Below are 21,187 nucleotides of genomic sequence, written 5' to 3'. Positions count from 1 at the left end.
TTTCACTTGTGACCTTGACTGATTCCTGTTATACAACAGAAATTTAAAACTGTAGAGGACAAAACATTTCATGGACTTACTTAAAATTTCTCTCGTAGTGGCAGTCAGCTTCTGATCTGTGACCATCTCTGCAAACTTCTCTTTAAAATTTTTAGACCAGCCCTCTTCACCCTGGCAAAAAAAACAAGAGGCCCAGGGGCCACATCGCTCACCTGAGCACTATGGCTAGGAAAAAGCAGAAATCAGTTCAGTCTTGAAAGGTTGAAAATTTTAAATATAAAAGTGGTTCGGGGGTGGGGGGTGTCATGAATTGAACAAATTTGAATCAACACAATCTGAGGATGCTTCCATGTAAATATGACCAATCATGGCTTTGCTGTTCTTGAGAAGAAGATTTTTTAAGATTTTTCCTATATATTTCTATGTAAAACTTTGATCGCCCATTGTGGCCCCACCCGACCCCCGGGGGTCATGAATTGAACAAATTTGAATCTACACTACCTGAGGATGCTTCCATGTAAATATGACCAATCATGGCTTTGCTGTTCTTGAGAAGAAGATTTTTTAAGATTTTTCCTATATATTCCTAATGTAAAACTTTGATCGCCCATTGTGGCCCCACCCGACCCCCGGGGGTCATGATTTGAACAATTTGAATCTACACTACCTGAGGATGCTACCATATAAATGTGATCAATCATGGCTTTGCTGTTCTTGAGAAGAAGATTTTTTAAGATTTTTCCTATATATTCCTATGTAAAACTTTGATCGCCCATTGTGGCCCCACCCGACCCCCAGGGGTCATGAGTTGAAAAAATTTGAATCTACACTACCTGAGGATGCTTCCATGTAAATATGACCAATCATGGCTTTGCTGTTCTTGAGAAGAAGATATTTTAAGATTTTTCCTATATATTCCTATGTAAAACTTTGATCGCCCATTGTGGCCCCACCCGACTCCCGGGGGTCATGATTTGAACAAATTTGAATGACCACTACCTGAGGACGCTTCCATGTAAATATGACCAATCATTGCTTTGCTGTTCTTGAGAAGAAGATTTTTTAAGATTTTTCCTATATATTCCTATGTAAAACTTTGATCGCCCATTGTGGCCCCACCCGACCCCTGGGGGTCATGATTTGAACAAACTTGAATCTACACCACCTGAGGATACTTCACTATGAGTTTCATCTTTCCTGGCCAAGTGGTTCTTGAAAAGAAGATTTTTAAAAGATGCCATTACTTTTTCACTAATTCCTAAATTATCTCCCCTTGAAAGAGGGCATGGTCCTTCATTTGAACAAACCTGAATCCCTTTCACCTAAGGATACTTTATGGCAAGTTTGGTTGAAATTGGCCCAGTGGTTCTTGAGAAGAAGATGAAAATGTGAAAAGTTTACAACAACAACGACAAGGGCAACGGACAAATTTTGATCAGAAAAGCTCACTTGAGCCTTTGGCTCAGGTGAGCTAAAAAAGACACCAAATCTTGTTAATTGTATACTTCTGCATCATTGTTCACCTTAATCTGCTCTAGAGACAACTATAAGGATGTCCCACCTCTAAAGGGGCCACTCCATAGAGATAACAGAAGATCATTTGTATGGGATACCGTGCCAGCTCCTCTGTCAGAAATCTGGTGACGTTCTGGTTACAGGTGGCTCTGTTTCCGTAGTCAATGAATACGACATCAACTGTTGTCTGCAAAACAGGATTATAAATCATCTGACTCCTTGATGTTAGATTGAATGTGTCAAATAAATCTAGCTAGTGAATGAAATTCAATCCAGTGTTAAATTCACTGAATTGGAAGGTACATCAGGAGCATATACATCTGCCATCTTACTGATACTACTGCAGATTAACGATTATTATCCCACTGATCTCAGCAAGAAATGTGATTCATCTAAAATTTACACAAATCATCCTATTCGGGCAACTGGAGCCACAATGTTGTCCTAAGGAATGTATGGCCCATCTCAGATTATGGCTGTTGCTGGTAATAAATCTGTCCAGTCTCTAACTGTATATCAGAGAGTTGATGACGGTGAGAAAATGAAGATGGGTCAAAGCGTCTCGGAAGCATTACTGCCTAGTGTACAAAACCAACCTGCCTTACCCTACATTAGCAATACTTAAGTCAAACTTGCCTTACCCTCCACTAGCAATACTGAAGTCAAACTTGTCTTACCCTCCACTAGCAATACTGAAGTCAAACTTGCCTTACCCTCCACTAGCAATACTGAAGTCAAACTTGCCTTACCCTCCACTAGAATACTGAAGTCAAACTTGTCTTACCCTCCACTAGCAATACTGAAGCCAAACTTGCCTTACCCTCCACTAGCAATACTGAAGTCAAACTTGCCTTACCCTCCACTAGCAATACTGAAGTCAAACTTGTCTTACCCTCCACTAGCAATACTGAAGTCAAACTTGCCTTACCCTCCACTAGCAATACTGAAGTCAAACTTGTCTTACCCTCCACTAGCAATACTGAAGTCAAACTTGTCTTACCCTCCACTAGCAATACTGAAGCCAAACTTGCCTTACCCTCCACTAGCAATACTGAAGTCAAACTTGCCTTACCCTCCACTAGCAATACTGAAGCCAAACTTGCCTTACCCTCCACTAGCAATACTGAAGTCAAACTTGCCTTACCCTCCACTAGCAATACTGAAGCCAAACTTGTCTAACCCTCCACTAGCAATACTGAAGTCTAACTTGTCTTGCCCTCCACTAGCAATACTGAAGCCAAACTTGCCTTATCATCCACTAGCAACACTGAAGGGAAATTTGCCTTACCATCCACTAGCAATATTATAGGGAAACTTGCCTTATCATCCACTAGCAATACTAAGGGGAAATTTGCCTTACCATCCACTAGCAATACATGTACTGAAGGGAAACTTGCCTTATCATCCACTAGAAATACTGAAGCCTAACTTGTCTTACCCTCCACTACCAATACTGAAGCCAAACTTGTCTTACCATCCATTAGCAATACTGAAGCCAAACTTGCCTTACCCTCCACAAGCAATACTGAAGCCAAACTTGCCTTATCATCCACTAGCAATACTGAAGTCAAACTTGCCTTACCCTCCACTAGCAATACTGAAGTCAAACTTGCCTTACCCTCCACTAGCAATACTGAAGTCAAACTTGCCTTACCCTCCACTAGCAATACTGAAGTCAAACTTGCCTTACCCTCCACTAGCAATACTGAAGTCAAACTTCCCTTACCCTCCACTAGCAATTTCGGAGATGCACTCTCTGCTAACAATGATGGAGATCAACCCACTCTCCTTGAGGATGCAAAGTGTCTTGAAGGAATTTGTCTAAATGATTTGTTTGGTGACTTTTTCCCAAACACAAGTGCAAGTGTTTCAAACACAGCAATGCAAAGCAGTCAAAGTAAATTCAAACTACAATCTTTAATGATTGTTAGTTTTCAATCAACTTCAACATAAATAGAAATAAGACATGAAACAGGTATTATGCAGTTTTAAATGTTTACTGCAGTCCTTAATTACATGTTCATGATTGTAGTCATATGTTGTTAGTTAAATCTGTTGTTACTTGTTTTGATATTTTATGTTGATTGTTATTGGATTAAAACTTGATATGTTGATAATATGCTCAAATTTTTTTATTGCAATATTCAAGAAGGTCTTCAGTGGGATAAATTTGTTACACAGTCAGTTAGAGACCTAATATGGAGTTATACAGGGTGTGAAATGGAAATCCGTAATGGGCGACGTGCGTCATACAGGATGTGAAATGGAAATCCGTATTGGGTGAGGCTTTGCAGATTTCCATTTCACACCCTGTATGACTCTGTAGTAGGCCCCTAACTGACTGTGTAATGAATAATATTGACAGCCATTGAAAACTTCTTCACAAACATTTTACACCATACAGACAATACCAATCCTCATCAACAATTTCTGTGGTTTGAAATTTTTGTATATTGATCTTTCACAGGTTGTATTCAAATTTTCATTTGCAAATTTTGTTTCCATTAAATCTGTTATACCAAAGATATAAATTGTACTTGTTATACTTGTAAATAACTTAGGAACATCATCCAAATATTTTTGATAATATGAACATAGTCTCTGACATTCTTAATCCCCTAATGTTAGTAGATTCTTACCCCTTCCCTACTGAGTATCTCAGCCCTGCTCCACAGTTCCTCTGTCCCTGTGTTGTACAGAGCACCGATAAATCTGTTCATAGATTCTTACCCCCTCCCTACTGAGTATCTCAGCCCTGCTCCACAGTTCCTCTGTCCCTGTGTTGTACAGAGCACTGATAAATCTGTTCATAGATTCTTACCCCCTCCCTACTGAGTATCTCAGCCCTGCTCCACAGTTTCCCTGTCCCTGTGTTGTACAGAGCAGCAATAAACCTGTTAATAGATTCTTACCCCCTCCCTACTGAGTATCCCAGCCCTGCTCCACAGTTTTTCTGTCCCTGTGTTATATAGAGCAGCAATAAACCTGTTAATAGATTCTTACCCCCTCCCTACTGAGTATCTCAGCCCTGCTCCACAGTTCTTCTGTCTCTGTGTTGTACAGAGCAGCAATAAACCTGTTAATAGAATCTTACCCCCTCCCTACTGAGTATCTCAGCCCTGCTCCACAGTTTCCCTGTCCCTGTGTTATATACAGCAGTAATAATTCTGTTAATAGATTCTTACCCCCTCCCTACTGAGTATCCCAGCCCTGCTCCACAGTTCCTCTGTCCCTGTGTTGTACAGAGCACCGATAAACCTGTTCATAGATTCTTACCCCCTCCCTACTGAGTATCTCAGCCCTGCTCCACAGTTCTTCTGACCCAGTGTTGTACAGAGCAGCAATAAACCTCCCTGGCTCTAAATCCTCCAGTTCAGGAACAGGGCCCTGCAGAAAGAGAAAATCCTAAAAAATATATTTCTCTTTCTCAGACAATTAAATTTCATTTTCAAATGACAGATCGGATCTTAAAAAAGGATTTAATCATATGAGAGTGTGATGTTCTTACATTAGCTACTATGTCAATTATTTCTGTAATATCAAAAATGGCACTATCTTCATGCTGAACACAGAAACTCCCATCATCTCCCAAATAGGTCATGTAAACGGACACCTTCTCCCTGCAGAAATCAATCAAAACGTGACTTAGGGGGCGGGAAATATAGGTACATAGGTACATTGAAACATTGTCCTGATCATGATGTATTCTTCAAAATGCAAAAAAAAAAAAGAAAAACATCATGAAGTTTGTTGTAATTACTTTACACCAGAGGAAATTCTTGTAAAGGAAATGCTGTACACAAGAAACTGTTTTAAAACACTTAAGTATCCTGTTTATGACGAGGTGTGTGTTACTATTTCATGTATAAAAAAGACAAAGCAAATCTAACATTAAGTATTACCACAAGACTAATCTAAACTTTACATATACAAGTACTTTCCAAATGTAGGTAACTTGTACATGAATATGCTTTGATCATTAAGTAACTTTTAAATACATGTATAGGTACATACCTGATAGTTAACCTGTATATAATAATCCAATAGATAGCTTTAAAGTACTTACCCAATAGGTAAATTTTCTCCAGATGGTACTTTTAACTCTTTGATCTATAAAACACAGAGCATTTCTTGAGACCTAAACCAACAGCTGCAAAACATGTTTTTTATTCAATTATACCCAATATGTCCTTAAGAAATAAGGTATAAAGTTAATGTCAACCATTTTGAGAAACATGAATATTCTCCTTTCACACAAAAATAACGTGACAGAATCTACCAGAAATTCAAGGGTCCTAGAAACCGGAGCAATCTTAGATCTGTTTATTTGTACCACATGAATTCTGAATGACACATGCCTAAACTGTAGAGTTTACAATTATAATGGAATATATAGTAAGAACAATTCCCAGAAGCATATTCTCATTACTTTTCTGATAAATTATTCATCATAAACTTTTTAAATCTGCTTTCAGATTGACTCTCTTGACTGACTACTGGCTGAGCAGGTGCTTTTTTCTAGAGTACTTGTATACTAACCTCCTGACTGACTACTGGCTGAGCAGGTGCTTTTTTGTAGAGTACATGTATACTAACCTCTTGACTGACTACTAGCTAAGCAGGTGTTTTTTTTCTAGAGTACTTGTATACTAACCTCTTGACTGACTACTGGCTGAACAGGTGCTTTTTTCTAGAGTACTTGTATACTTACCTCTTGACTGACTACTGGATGAGCAGGTGCTTTTTCGGGTGGTGCTGTCAGTGTGCCATTTTGTTGGGAAGCATCTCCTCCAGCTTGTGTTGTGATTGGTCTAGGGAGGGACAGGGGGACCCCATGGTCTCCTTTGACTTGTTCCTCAGTCACTGGATAAAGTCTGTTTCTACCTGTTAGTGTACATCTGTTGGAAGTGAGAGAATACAGATATAGTTCATTCTTCAAATATGTAGAAAAATTTAAGATGGACACAGAGTAACAAAGAAATAGTAACATAATGTAATATTCAACTTTTATTTGTTTTTATTTAATGATTGAAATATCTATGTTTAATGATGTGAGACTATAAAAGATGACAATATCTGTTCATGACTTTATCTATATTCATGATTGGCTGGTGGGCAATCTACTTTTTGATTCCTACTTAAGCCAAAGATATAGAGCACATATACAACTTACAATCAATCAATCAATCAATCAATCATTCCTTACAAGTTTTTTAAAATCTCAAGTAAAGGGGAGTAAAAATTCTCCTCTCTCTCTCTGCATCCTGCCTCTTCTGTTCTCTCTTTCTTGCACTCCTCCTTCTCTCTATTACATTACTAAATCTCTGTGTGTGTATGTCTGTCTGTATGTGTGTGTTTACTTTATACTTACGCCTCTACCCTGACTATATCTGGCCAGTTCTGTATGTAATACACAAAGTTGGGGGGAGGTCCCTCGCTGTACCGTTCTCTGTATGTGTGTATGTTTGTGTGTGTTTATACTTACGCCTCTACCCTGACTATATCTGGCCAGTTCTGTATGTAATACACAAGGTTGGGGGGAGGGTCCTCATTGTACTGTTCTCTGTATGTGTGTGTGTTTGTGTGTGTTTATACTTACGCCTCTACCCTGACTATATCTGGCCAGTTCTGTATGTAATACACAAGGTCGGGGGGAGGGTCCTCATTGTACTGTTCTCTGTATGTGTGTGTGTTTGTGTGTGTTTATACTTATGCCTCTACCCTGACTATATCTGGCCAGTTCTGTATTACAGAAGGTCAGGGGGAGGCTCCTCGTTGTACTGTTCTCTGTATGTGTGTGTGTTTATACGTATGCCTCTACCCTGACTATATCTGGCCAGTTCTGTATTACACAAGGTCGGGGGGAGGCTCCTCGTTGTACTGTTCTCTGTATGTGTGTATGTTTATACTTACGCCTCTACCCTGACTATATCTGGCCAGTTCTGTATTACACAAGGTCGGGGGGAGGCTCCTCGTTGTACTGTTCTCTGTATGTGTGTGTGTGTGTGTTTGTGTGTGTTTATACTTACGCCTCTACCCTGACTATATCTGGCCAGTTCTGTATGTAATACACAAGGTTGGGGGGAGGGTCCTCGCTGTACCGTTCTCTGTATGTGTGTGTGTTTGTGCCTTTTTATACTTACGCCTCTACCCTGACTATATCTGGCCATTTCTCTATGTAATATACAAGGTCTGGGGGAGGGTCCTCGTTGTACTGTTCTCTGTACATTACTTCCAGGCGTGTGTCCCAGATTCCATTATTCTTTCCCTTTACCAACTAAAATTACAAAATAAAAATTCATTGTACGTTTCTAGTCCTTAAAGAAGAGCCCTAGACAAATAATGTGAGAACTTACTAAAACAAGACCTCTTGAAAAGTTACTCAAATAAAACATCCCAATACAAAAAATTACAAAGAGATTTTTTCCTGTTCCACACATTTCATTACTAGTTATTGTCAAAGAGATGTTAAACAACTGAAATTATTAAATAGCAATAAGCAATACTGATACATGCAATTTATTCTGAAGCATATTTCTTAAGTAATTAAAATTGCTCATATTTAAATTCTTTGCAGCATCTCTCTGTCAATATAATTTTTAACCAGTAAGGCCAATGCAAAAACAGCCATTCCATTCATCGATCATCAGTATGCTGTGAATTTAAATAAAAAGTTTTGGCAAAAGAATGATTTAAAAGGTTCTAATTTTAATGTTTACTATCTTAATCCCTTAGTGTAACATATACATTTAACAAATGGTTCTAAAATGCCAAATTTAACTTTTGATTGTTCAACCATTGACATGTTTAAGTACCAGCAAGCATTAATAATTGAACTGTAGCTCAAAAATTCCATTTGATTTCGTCTCTCGAAATGCAAATGTATTAAGGATTATTCTCTCTCTAAGCAATGCAGTAGTTTCTGTTCGCTTTAAAATTTGAGTTGCACAAGTTCTTCTAAAATATGAATATTAAAATTTGTGAACCTATTCACTGCTATTGTCATGAATACTTAGACAGGAACATAAGTATAAACCTGCAAGTCTAATATATGGAGCAAGATTTAACAGAATCTTAAAAATAATTGATTTTTTTTCACAATAAACAGACTGACATTGAAATATCTGACAGTGAAACCTTTTACATGCTGGCTTCACCTCTCTCTAATGAAAAAAAATATTGAACTGAAATATTTTCTTTATGCAATAAATATAACATTGAATTCTGTTGGTTTAACCCAAAAGTACATTGTACTTGTATTGGATTTGAGTTTAAACTACATGGGAATAATATTCCACGAGACATTTAAAGCTAGGTCTGGCTATATTCACAATCCCCCGGTGCACATTAATGTGAAGATCTGCAGCTCCTAATCCTTAATACACTGACCAGAGACATTAATTATATCTTTGTGAATACCTGAATTTATGATACTGAGGTTTGTATATTTAATCTTTTTTTTCTTAAATGTAGAATTATTCGAAGGCATAATCTGAAAGAGATTGTTGATTTAGTCACAGACAAAATCTTAAAACTTTCCCATTGTACATATTTTATCTTGTTAATTTTTTCTTTGTATTACAAGTACTTTGTAAATCCATCATATTGGAGAAACTTTCTTGATTTATTACTTCCAATGCAAAAAATATTCAAAACTGCTTCAAGGTTTGCAATATTGATTTGACATTTTCTTTGTAAAATTTCTCAGATTGAAATACTAGCATACTGTACATGCAGATTACAAAAAACAAAAACAAAAAAAAAAAATTACATGTTAATTTTAAAAGCAATATGATGGGATTCATGTTAAAACTGTTTTTATATGACTCTATAGAATGAGATTTGGAGTGAGACTATTAAGGCCCTTATAGTTTTGACATTCATCAGTGTGAAAACTTTGACCCACTAACTGAGGACTCATCCTTGGCCCCATGGCTAAGAATCTGTACACTAGATAAGGAAGCTTTTTACATGTTTTGTCTTCTTGTTCAGTGGTTCTTGAATGTTTTTAATGACCCCATCCTATTTTTTCCTATTTATCTCCCCCTTGTAAGAGACATGGAAAGGAAGATTTGTGCCAGGTTTGATTAAAATTTGCCAAACTATTTTGGAGAGTAAAAAAAATCCCAGATGACAGACAGATGACCAGAAAAGTTTATGAGTTTAAAAAATGAGGAAAATTCATTTTAAAGTATGCTAAAAAGAGAATTTATTTTTGTAATTAGCCCTTTCAAAGTAACTGCAGTACTGCATTTTTGCAGCTAAAATTGATATGGTTTGGTGAAATATGACACAACAGCAATTGTTTAATATATGTCATTTAATTATTTGCCAATTAAAACTTTGCCAAATTACATCAATTTGCCCTGCAAAAGAGCAGTAATGCAGTAATTGTGAAACAGCTTATAATTTTGTCAAAATGTGCAAATCTTAAAAGCAATTCAAGACAAATATTATAGGGATATCGGTCACCATTTAAAGACCGAGATACAAAAATACACATAAATGAATATGAAAATAATTAGATTGTTATTTGCAATACAAATGATGCAATGATTGCACATTTATTTAGATGTTTATGCCCACGATAACAGTATCTGGATCTAAATAAAGATATGAAAAAAGCATTATACATTTAGAAGTGATACATATGAATTCAGCTTTTCATTTCATGAGCAAAATGTTTAGGAATTTCTTAACTTACTAGTAAAACATCATTCAGCATCTAAAATGACAACTGAAAATATCTATCTGGAAGAACTTTTGCTTGCACCTAACATAAACTCTTCAAACCAAATCTAAAATGCTACTAATATGTGTATGAGTGGATATTCATCAACAATATACTGATTGAATTTTATAAAAATTAATAATAAACATATTCTGGTATACCTGATGTCACATACTCTGTATCATATAAGGTCATTATAGAGCAGTACTACTGCCCCAGTAATGCATGACTGTCAACTCAGCACAGACACAAACATGATACTTGAAAATTTTTGAGCTGCACCATATATTACTTAAACCTTTTTTGTGTTAAGGTCACCCGAGTCACTCAGGTGACTTAATGCAATCGGTTTTCTTCAACTCTTAAAGATTTAATGAAAACAAAAATGTGAATTTTATGGCCTCTGCTCTACTGAGGCCTTTGGGGTGGGAAAAAAACATCAACATTTGTGCAATCTTCAAAAATTTTCTTCTTTACTCCCCAAGCAGTCAAAATATTGCATGATTATAATAAATACTGACCCCTCTACCAAAAGTTTGAAATTCGTGGCCCCAGTTTCTGGGGTTCTGGTGTTAGGGTGGGGCTCTATTGATCATATAGTAAAAATGCATAGATTCTTTTAAAATCTTCTCTCCTTCTGTATATTAAGCAGACAAACTAAGTGCATGGTTGTGATGAGCTAGGGTGCCACTTCCTCTATATAACTCCTCATATCAACCTACCACTATTACCAATCCAAAGTCACTCTATATCACATCCTGTATCAACCTGCACTCAATATCAGCCCTTTATGTCACTCCTCATTAAAACTTACTACAAATATCAGCCCAAATCATTCTACATCACATTCCTTATCAACCAGTGATCAAAAAATTGTCTGTCTGTATCACATCCATATAAACCCAAGGCAATTATGCTTCATGTGTACTACTTCTTATATCATCTGTTGACCAATATCAGCTCTTGCTGATATGAAAAACTGGAAGTCTCTTTATAAGCAGTGTACATTAGTTCACATTTAATTAAGAAACAAATAAATACTAAATGTGTTCCATGGTCATTTCCCTCTCAAATCTTTTACAAAAGAGTGCTTTAATTTTAGACAAGACCAGTACATTTTAACCTTTAACACAAGTGATCTAACATCCCTTCATATGACGTAACAAAGATCAAGACTAAATGATCACAATTATTTAAATGAAAATGACTAAACCAAAACACCCCCTTCTTAAATGGTTGTATGTATAACTCTGGCACATAAAGAGATTTCCACATTGCATACAAGTGTATTGTGTACTAGCTGTTTAAATGTGTATCTATTTAAATTGTGATAATAACAGTGCCTATCTTAGAGTGGTTACATCATAGACAATTGTTGGTTTAGGGCATTATAAACTGACTTAGTCTTGGTGTATTTAGTAAATTCTTACCAAACACAATATATACATACAGTAAACGTTCTGAAGATGGCCTCAAACATCATCCAGTGTTCAATCATAACCTGAGACTACTGCAATTTTTTGGAATGAATTAAAAAAATTAAGTAAGGTAAATTTTGTGTTTTCTAATTTGATTTAAGAATTGATATTGTTAAATAAATGTATACTAAGAAAATATTATAATTTATCTGGATGATTTCAGCTCACAAACATGGAGACTGACCAAATCTCAACATGACAGATGCATCAGCCTTAAGAGATTTTACTCAGCCGGACGAGCTGAGCGACCTGACCCTGGTGATCGGTGGCACCCCCCTCCATGTCCACAAACAGTATCTGGCCGAGTGGTCACCTGTGTGGCGTCAGATGTTCCTGGAGGAATGTTCCAACCCCCAGGGACTGCGGGAAATCTTAATGCCAGATAAAAACTTACAAGAAGTTACAGAACTGTTGCACTGTATCTACTCCACACAGAAACCTATCTCAGGTAAACTCGAATTCATTCAGGTATACCTCACATCTTTATGAATCATGGAAGTCTGACATATTAAATAATCAATGGAAATAATTATTAACTAGGAGAATCAGGTCTTAATGACAACTTTAAACAGAGATAAACTTCGGAAGTAACAAATTAAAAGGAGGAACTGAAAAATACTACAATTTTAGTAAACAGATCACTAATTTTATTTTTTATTACAATGTTGCTTTTCTTTTAACATTCTTAGGGAGACTTCTCTGAGAACTATGCATTGTCTACTAAAATATTTCCCCCCTGTAAGAAATATTGATCAGTAAACTTACTTATCTTTTAAGTGTTTTCTTTTTATAAATAACAAGGAGAATAAATTGGTTTTCCAATACACGGACCCTTCATTATTATACAATGTCTGGCTCTAGCATGGAGTCCCATGTCTGGGTGTTTTAAAATCAATGTCAAATCAAACCCCCTTATCTCCAATCTAATCTCAAACAAAGAATTTATTTATGAAACTTCACTCCTGATAAAGACAAGACTGATAAAATCTTTTGGTTTTTTTATCACCAATCTGATACTAATCTAAATACCCTGATGATTAACTGAGAATTAATGAAAAATAAACAATTTAGATTAAATATTCATTTTAATACAAAATGAAACACATCCACAGGTGTTCACCAAAATAGAGAAAATTTATTTAAACATGGAATGACAAATCTGTTTATTTGTTTTACTTTCTTTTGTGTGATTTGTGGGCATGAAGTTTTCATTTAATTTTCATAAATTTCAAATATCATACTTGACTATAAATTGTGTGCAGTAAAACACACTTACAATGAAGTCCTAAGGACAGATGATTTTGCTTCATTATAAGTGTAATTTGTTATATCAGTTTACAATACATTTTAAAGTCATAAGGAATAAAAATCATTTCACTGTAAGCGTCAATTTATTATAAGCATATTAACTATAGGCATGTTTTACTGTACACATATAATAAATTACTTTGGTTTCCACAGATTCTAATGTGAAATTCTTACTACAACTTTCTGATGAATTCCAAATAAATCGTGTGAAGGAACGATGTGAACAGTTTCTCATAACCCAGGAGAGATCTCTAGGAATGTTAGTCCTGGCAGAAAAATACAATCTTAGATCCCTCTACAAACACTGTATGGAGTACGCCAAAACCAAAACACTGGAGGAACTGGACTCGAGTCCCGAGTGTAAAAAGCTGTCATCTAAGACACTGTTACAGATCTATCACGACAAGATTGAGATGTTCAGGGACTACTCCAATGACTTAACACAGAGAGACAGACGTACAATGCTGGATTGTGAGACATTGAAGATGGAGAAGGCAAACATGTTGAGGAGTTTACAGGGCATACAGAAACTCTGGGATACCCCGAGTAAGAGGTGCTTCAGGCATATCGCTGACGGTGCCTTTAATTACAGCTGTGCAGACTGTAATGAAAAAATCTACTTCGAGGTTCGGAAATTGTGTGGGGAGGGGCAGCACCTCAGACGGTACTTTCCTAAATCCTCAGAGAAGAAGTCGTAAATATCATTGCTAGATTATAGTAAAATTTCAAATTGAGCATAATCTTATTGTAGGATATGGAGCTTCATTCAAATCAACAAATCTAGACTGCAGAATTAACTATCTCACTGGCAAATGTACCCATCAAACACTTTGAGTCCATTTTGAAACATAGTACTGTATCTGAAATTTTGTTTAAACTGGACAGAAATTGAATCAGAAATTAACACTGTAAATCACTTTTTATTTGCAAGAACTTTATTTTCGCATAACTATGCAAGTCTGCCTGCTCGCCCAAATTTTATTCTCACGAATATTTGTATTGTTATGGATTGTAGACAAAAATCACAACAGCTCGTGAAAATTTTTACTCGCTTTTAAATACCAGATAGCTGTCTCACGAAAATAAGGTGTGGTGAAAATATAGTGAACTACAGTATATGATCTTAGCAATCACTGTTCATTGTTTGTTATTTGTTCAGTCAATAAATTTAATAATACACAGAAGAGTGGTTCTGCTTCCCATTAATCATTGTTGGACCAGGAAAGTCTACAGATCAGTAAACTCAGTGATCCATCTTGAAATATTGAAAAAGAAATGGTACATTTTGTACAACTTCACTTTCATTTGACTTTTTTCTGTTATCATTGAGTATAGCATTCACTGTAAAACTAAGTTTGATTGGACTACTCATTATGGCAATGGCCAATCAGAATTGTCCTAAGGTGACCATCTGCTTCTGTAGCATAAAAGCACAATAAAGGTAAACTTTGTTAGAATCTGTCAAACAACACCAAAAAAAACATAGGTAATCAGAGATTACAGAGCTCACCTCAACGAATGTTGTCTTTAAGTAAGGCAAAGTAGCACACTAAACTAATAATCTAGAAGTGTGCATCCCTAGATGCAACATTTATGCAATTTTGGTCTGATAGGGCTTGCAGTTACTTGGGAATAGACTTATCTGAAAACTTAAAACTTAAGTCACTCATCCAGAAAATGTAAGTCAAATCCAGCATCCGAAGCAAGTTTGAGATTGTTCGTCCCTTGATGCATCATCCATGCAAGTTTGGTTCAGATAGGCCTTATAGTTACTTGGAAATGAGATCTGCTCCAAAAACTTTAACCTGGTTACTCATCCGGAAAATGTAGGTCAGATCCAGCATCCGAAGCAAGTCCAGTAGTGTGAATCCTTCGGTGTACATGTATCATCCATGCAAGTTTGGTCAATATAGGGTTTATAGTTACTTGGAAATGACATCTGCTCCAAAAACTTTAACCTGGTCACTCATCCGGAAAATGTAGGTCAGATCCAGCATCCGAAGCAAGTCCAGTAGTGTGAATCCTTCGGTGTACATGTATCATCCATGCAAGTTTGGTCAATATAGGGTTTATAGTTACTTGGAAATGACATCTGCTCCAAAAACTTTAACCTGGTCACTCATCCAGAAAATTTAGGTCAAATCCAGCATCCGAAGCAAGTTCAGTAGTGTGAATCCTTAGATGTATCATCCATGCAAGTTTGGTCAATATAGGGTTTATAGTTACTTGGAAATGACATCTGCTCCAAAAACTTTAACCTGGTCACTCATCTGGAAAATATAGGTCAGATTCAGCATCAGAAGTAGGTCCAGTAGTGTGCATCCTCAGATGTATCATCCATGCAAGTTTGGTCAATATAGGGCTTATAGTTACTTGAAACTAGATCAACTCCAGAAACCTTAACCTGGTCACTCATCCGGAAAAAATATAGGTCAGATCCAGCATCCGAAGCAAGTCCAGTAGTGTGCATCCTTAGATGTATCATCCATGCAAGTTTGGTCAATATAAGGCTTATAGTTACTTGGAAATGAGATCTATTCCAAAAACCTTAACCTGGTCACTCATCCGGAAAATATAGGTCAGATCCAGCATCCGAAGCAAGTTCAGTAGTGTGCATCCTTAGATGTATCATCCATGCAAGTTTGGTCAATATAGGGCTTATAGTTACTTGGAAATGAGATCTATTCCAAAAACTTTAATCTAGTCACTCATCCGGAAAATGTAGGTCAGATCCAGCATCCTAAGCAAGTTCAGTAGTGTGCATCCTTAGATGTATCATCCATGCAAGTTTGGTCAATATAGGGTTTATAGTTACTTGGAAATGAGACCTGCTCCAAAAACTTTAACCTGGTCACTCATCAGAAAATATAGGTCAGATTCAGCATCCGAAGTAAGTCCAGTAGTGTGCATCCTTAGATGTATTATCCATGCAAGTTTGGTCAATATAGGGTTTATAGTTACTTGGAAATGAGATCTACTCCAGAAACCTTAAACTGGTCACTTATCCGGAAAATGTAGGTCAGATTCAGCATCCGAAGCAAGTCCAGTAGTGTACATCCTTAAATGTATCATCCATGCAAGTTTGGTTAATATAGGGCTTTTAGTTACTTGGAAATGAGATCTGCTCCAAAAACCTTAACCTGGTCACTCATCTGGAAAATATAGGTAAGATCCAGCATCCGAAGCAAGTACAGTAGTGTGCATCCTTAGATGTATCATCCATGCAAGTTTGGTCAATATAGGGCTTATAGTTACTTGGAAATGAGATCTACTTCAAAAACCTTAACCTAGTCACTCATCTGGAAAATGTAGGTCAGATCCAGCATCCAAAGCAAGTTCAGTAGTGTGCATCTTAGATGTATCATCCATGCAAGTTTGGTCAATATAGGACTTATAGTTACTTGGAAATGAGACCTGCTCCAAAAACTTTAACCTGCTCCAAAAACATTAACCTGGTCATTCTTTAGCTGAAATTGCAGCATCTGAAACCTTGACTGGTACAATGAAACACACTAGAAGCATCCTCCATGCATCTCTGACTAATATAGGCCATAGAAGTACTTGAAAAGAAAACTGCTCCAAAAACCTTAACCTGGGACGCCGACGCCGAGGGTATTACATAAGCTCCCCCAACTTCGTTGAGGTGAGCTAAAAAGTACAGTGCAAATTAAATTGAAATTGGAAAATGGAGAACATAAAGCTTTTGATCACATCTTCAGTCAAGTTAATTAAAACCACAAACTGAAAACCTTATGGTGTACAAACGAAATTTTTGTAAGAGTAATCCCCCTTTATATAGAAAAAATGTGACAGTTCTTAAAACAAGGGGCCAAATACAGATACAGAACTGGTTTATTTGAGTTGTTTTCATTGAAATCCTTGAAAAGTAATTGTTAATTAATCAATCGTTAATCGCTAATTGATGATGACTGATAGGGCTGCAACGATTCAAATACATCTCACAATTCAACTTTCAATTCTTAGGGCCACAAATCCATTATTTTCTATTCAATTCAATAGTTATCACTAGCTCTAATATATAATAAAGAAACAGAACCTTGTAATCATGTTGATCAATTAAAGAGATAGATGTATACTCCATTCTAATCATATTGCGGACTCTATTGTATCACAGAAATTTTATGGAATGTTAAAATATTTTTGGAATAAAATTTATTCAATAAATCTGTTAATGTATTTATGTTCCTGTCAAAATGAATTGACAAATAAATAAATCAATTCAAGAAAAGACTTAAGATTTTAATTACAACTTTAGAGTGACAACTTTTTTAAACTACAAATACCAAAACTTGTACGTTTGCCATGCATCAAGATTTAAAATTCTCAACTTTTCAAAACCGTGATAACGTTAAACACTTGTGTACCTTGTTTTCATTTCAAATGATTCCCCAGTTCTATGATTTTTTTTTCCAAACTTGTAATTAATTTCTGTAGAACAAATTCTACCTCAATAATTCAGTTTCTTTCAGAACAAAATACTTCCTCAGCGGGACATACATGTAAAGTTCGCTTGTGTGTTTTTAGTCCAAATTTTGGAAATTGGACTACTGGTGTCGGCCATTTTTGCCACTACAAAACACCAGGTACACTGATTTTTTTTTAATTCCAGAAAAAAATGTTAACATGAACCAAATTGTACTTTGAAGATATTGAATTGAATGCTGTACTGCATCACGATTCAAGAGCACTGCGATTAATTATTGCAGCCCTAATGACAGATAACAGAATGGAAAATGATTTCCCACACTACAGCTTTTATTTCTACTCACTTCTCTGACTCGCTCCTTGATCTGGGCTTCTGATGCAAGTGGACTTTGTGTACGTGAGGTGTTCTCTCCTAAAATGAATTTGAATTCATAATAAAAACTATCAAGAGGGGGTTTGTCCAAACAATAATTAAAAAAAATGCCCATCAACTTGAACTACACATGAACTGCAAAAAAATAATCTACATGTATTTGATGAAAAATATGTTATATCATTATAGCAAAGCTTGATGAAGTGTTTTGAAAGAAAGTTGTGTGTCAAGAAAGATAACTCTGTAAACACTGAAATAACATTAAAGAAGAAGGTTCTCTTTGTTTGGCCCTGTGTATTTCTGAAAAATCAAAACTGCTTAATATCAGTTGACAATGCAATAAATATTACTTGAACCTTTGATCACTGCCTATCTATTAAAAATTACATATTAATTGTATGGCTAGTTAATGCACTACGATGTCAAGAATTGCACCAATATATTCCAATGCCTTATATGAAAAACTATGAAGTGTTAAAAACATGGATTTTTAAGATATTTCTTATTAACTGTTATAAAAAAAACAGTCTTTTCATTTGGTACACTTCATGCTGGGTAGATATGCTTTCTCAAAGGTCTATAGGATTAATCTCATCAAAAGGCTATATTTGTATAATAATCTACAGGGCCATTTTATGCATAAAGTGAATCTAGCTCTGTACTAACCTAATTAGATTTTTTTAAAAAGAATTTCATTATGTTGGTGTTTGGGTTTTTGCTTATAGCATTTTTTTCTGCAGTACAACAGCCAGATATAAACTATTTCTGCAAGTAAATTCTGCTTTCTTTTCCTTCATTTTGGAGGATTTACCATAAACATAAAGTCAATATGGCTATGTGCAAATTTTCAAACCTAAAAAGGTAGCTTTGAACTGTAAACAAACTTGAATAATTTTCGAATACACAGTATCTTATTCCATAAATGATGCATCCTTTTTGTACATACCGGTCAAATTACAGTAAATAAAACAACAGATTGCTACTCACCTGACATAGAAAGAAGACCCAAACTCTCGACAGCGGTACGAGCCGCGGCAAAGTCAGAATCCTCAACGCTACCATATACATCTGTACAAAAATACAGAAATCATAAAAACACAGAATCCTCAATGCTACCATAAACATCTGTACAAAAATACACAACAACTCAAAACCACACATAGAATACTCACGCTACCATACACATCTGAACAAAAATACAGAAAAACTATAATATACCAAACTGAAGCTTTAGAGAGTCAAAAGCACTTGGTCAATTTGCATGAAAGATAATAAAATTCAATTGAGGAATTGTTGAGAAAATAAATATGACTTTTTGACCTTGTTATTAATGACTTCAAACTCCAAATTGACAGGTGTTTACCTCAAACATGATCTACCTGTTCACAACTTCACAGGTACATGTATGGATTAAATATATACCTGTAAGACAGGTAGAAACAGAGGTACTGTGAACATTGAGCTCACAAAATGAAACCCACCCACCCCTGGCTCCCATATGAGAATAATGGCAAAGTCCATGTTTTGCTATGGGAAAGCCAAAATATCTGTCCATTCAAACATGAAAAGGGAGATGCCCAATGGCACTATGTAATAAAGATTGTGGAAAAGTTTCTTTAAATTTACTTAGTGGTATAGGGGGAGTTGCAGATAACACATGGTTATACCCCCAAGTATGGTGGTGTCCATGTTTTGCTAAGGAAAAGCCCAAATATCTGTCTGATCAAAACATAAAAAATGTGGTGCACAATGGCTTTCTGTAATAAACGATTCTGTAAAACTCTAAATTTTGTTCAGTGGTAGAGGAGGAGAGGGGTACCCTTAAGTATAACAGGCATACCAATGGATAGACATCCCCATCGCTATATTCCTCCACATTTCAAGCAGGAGGTATAAAAATACTTGAGTTGTTCTGTGACAGTAATAGTGGGAATTGGTGGTATAGACAAATACAAGTCAGATCTATTGAACAGATGGACAAACAAGATGAATTGATTACCATAGAGCATTTACACATACAAACTTTTGCCTAATAAATCTAGTTAGTTACGCTCATACCTCCACTTCCATAGCGTTTCCCATTGATGATGACAGAGCTGACAAAACCAGGGTTATTCGCTCCTTTCATGGGCATAGGGTCAAAGTTGAGTGAAATATTATTATCTCTTGCATATTTCTTTAATGCCTCCATATATCTTTCTCCATCTGGGACTGTAATGACAAAATGATAAGACGTTATCAATTAAATCTCTTTAAATTAGTCAAGCAAATTGAAGGACATCCTAAAAAACAATCTTACCTTTTTCAAAATTAATTTTCTTCTGCCTCATCGGTGGTTTTGAAACTAAAAAATGCATAAATATCTTTTATGTGTTTTCATTTTACTCTTTTATATTGAACTGTATGAACTACAGTAACAAATTGTGTGTTTCTCACATCAATGACCCACTTAACAATAAACCTAATACATGTATAGATTTACAATGTAGAATATGCTCAATATAAGCTTTTCTAAATAATCTCAAATTTATTACAAGTAACTAAATTGTATAGATATTTTACAATCTTTATGCAAAAAATCACAGAAGCTTCGGCCTTTTTGACCATATGATTCTAATCGTTTAAGTGGTTGCTGTGTTTTTATTGGGTTGTCTGCCAGGTTCCTTTTTGCCCCACTGTGGTAGTACTCAGTTTCTAACCTGGTTTACATTGACTAATTTCTCTGGTTACTGGTTGGATTTCCTACCAGGTTTACATTGACTAATTTCTCTGGTTACTGGATGGATTTCCTACCAGGTTTACATTGACTAATTTCTCTGGTTACTGGTTGGATTTCCTACAAGGTTTACATTGACTAATTACTCTGGTTACTGGTTGGGTTTCCTACCAGGTTTACATTGACTAATTACTCTGGTTACTGGTTGGGTTTCCTACTCTAGTTACTGGTTGGGTTTCCTATCTGGTTTACATTGACTAATTACTCTGGTATCTGGTTGAATTTCTTACTCTGGTTACTGGTTGGGTTTCTTGTTTTATGGTATGATCTGGTTTTTGGTTTCTGTATTTCATGCTTGATGTTTTCTGTATTACCTGGTTTTTTGTTTTATAGTATTATCTGACTTTTGTTTACTATTTTAACTTTGTTTTTGTTTTCTGTTATTACCTGGTTTTTGCTTACTGGCATTATCCTGTTTTTGCCTGCTGGCATTAACATTCTCTACTGGAACATTTTCTTTGCCTTCCTGTATTTTTTGAAATCGAGGGGGAATCTCATACCTGCGACCATATTGGCCTGTGTCTGGCTGTAGCAAAGAAATAATAACATGAAAAATTTTA

The 21,187-nt window shown here is 35.8% G+C and overlaps 2 protein-coding genes across 2 annotated transcripts in view; one reads left to right on the top strand and one right to left on the bottom strand.

Moving 5' to 3' along the window:
* LOC133186895 (tudor domain-containing protein 7-like) overlaps nucleotides 1–21,187 on the bottom strand; it is a 44,788-nt gene that overhangs the window by 11,570 nt on the left and 12,031 nt on the right. Inside the window, exons 7-19 of the mRNA XM_061322280.1 lie at nucleotides 21,015–21,153; nucleotides 20,151–20,195; nucleotides 19,910–20,062; nucleotides 18,839–18,919; nucleotides 17,823–17,890; nucleotides 10,220–10,240; nucleotides 7,659–7,792; nucleotides 6,227–6,413; nucleotides 5,582–5,625; nucleotides 5,024–5,135; nucleotides 4,792–4,902; nucleotides 1,562–1,702; nucleotides 81–171 (exon numbers count right to left, since the gene is read on the bottom strand). Coding sequence (XP_061178264.1) covers nucleotides 81–171; nucleotides 1,562–1,702; nucleotides 4,792–4,902; nucleotides 5,024–5,135; nucleotides 5,582–5,625; nucleotides 6,227–6,413; nucleotides 7,659–7,792; nucleotides 10,220–10,240; nucleotides 17,823–17,890; nucleotides 18,839–18,919; nucleotides 19,910–20,062; nucleotides 20,151–20,195; nucleotides 21,015–21,153 — 1,327 coding nt within the window. The remainder of the gene's footprint in view (nucleotides 1–80; nucleotides 172–1,561; nucleotides 1,703–4,791; nucleotides 4,903–5,023; nucleotides 5,136–5,581; nucleotides 5,626–6,226; nucleotides 6,414–7,658; nucleotides 7,793–10,219; nucleotides 10,241–17,822; nucleotides 17,891–18,838; nucleotides 18,920–19,909; nucleotides 20,063–20,150; nucleotides 20,196–21,014; nucleotides 21,154–21,187) is intronic.
* Nucleotides 11,713–14,206, top strand: LOC133186896 (BTB and MATH domain-containing protein 38-like). Its single transcript, XM_061322282.1, has 3 exons — nucleotides 11,713–11,789; nucleotides 11,888–12,172; nucleotides 13,186–14,206. Exons 2-3 carry the CDS (start codon nucleotides 11,920–11,922, stop codon nucleotides 13,728–13,730), a joined length of 798 nt encoding a protein of 265 aa, XP_061178266.1. The 5' UTR covers nucleotides 11,713–11,789; nucleotides 11,888–11,919; the 3' UTR covers nucleotides 13,731–14,206.

The sequence above is a fragment of the Saccostrea echinata genome, unplaced genomic scaffold (assembly GCF_033153115.1).
Source record: "Saccostrea echinata isolate AGI-Se365-2 ecotype Australia unplaced genomic scaffold, CSIRO_AGI_Sech_v1 ptg000014l, whole genome shotgun sequence".
NCBI lineage: Eukaryota > Metazoa > Mollusca > Bivalvia > Ostreida > Ostreidae > Saccostrea > Saccostrea echinata.
The sequence above is the reverse complement of the archived record's forward strand: the minus strand, read 5'-3'. Positions and strand labels throughout refer to the sequence as shown.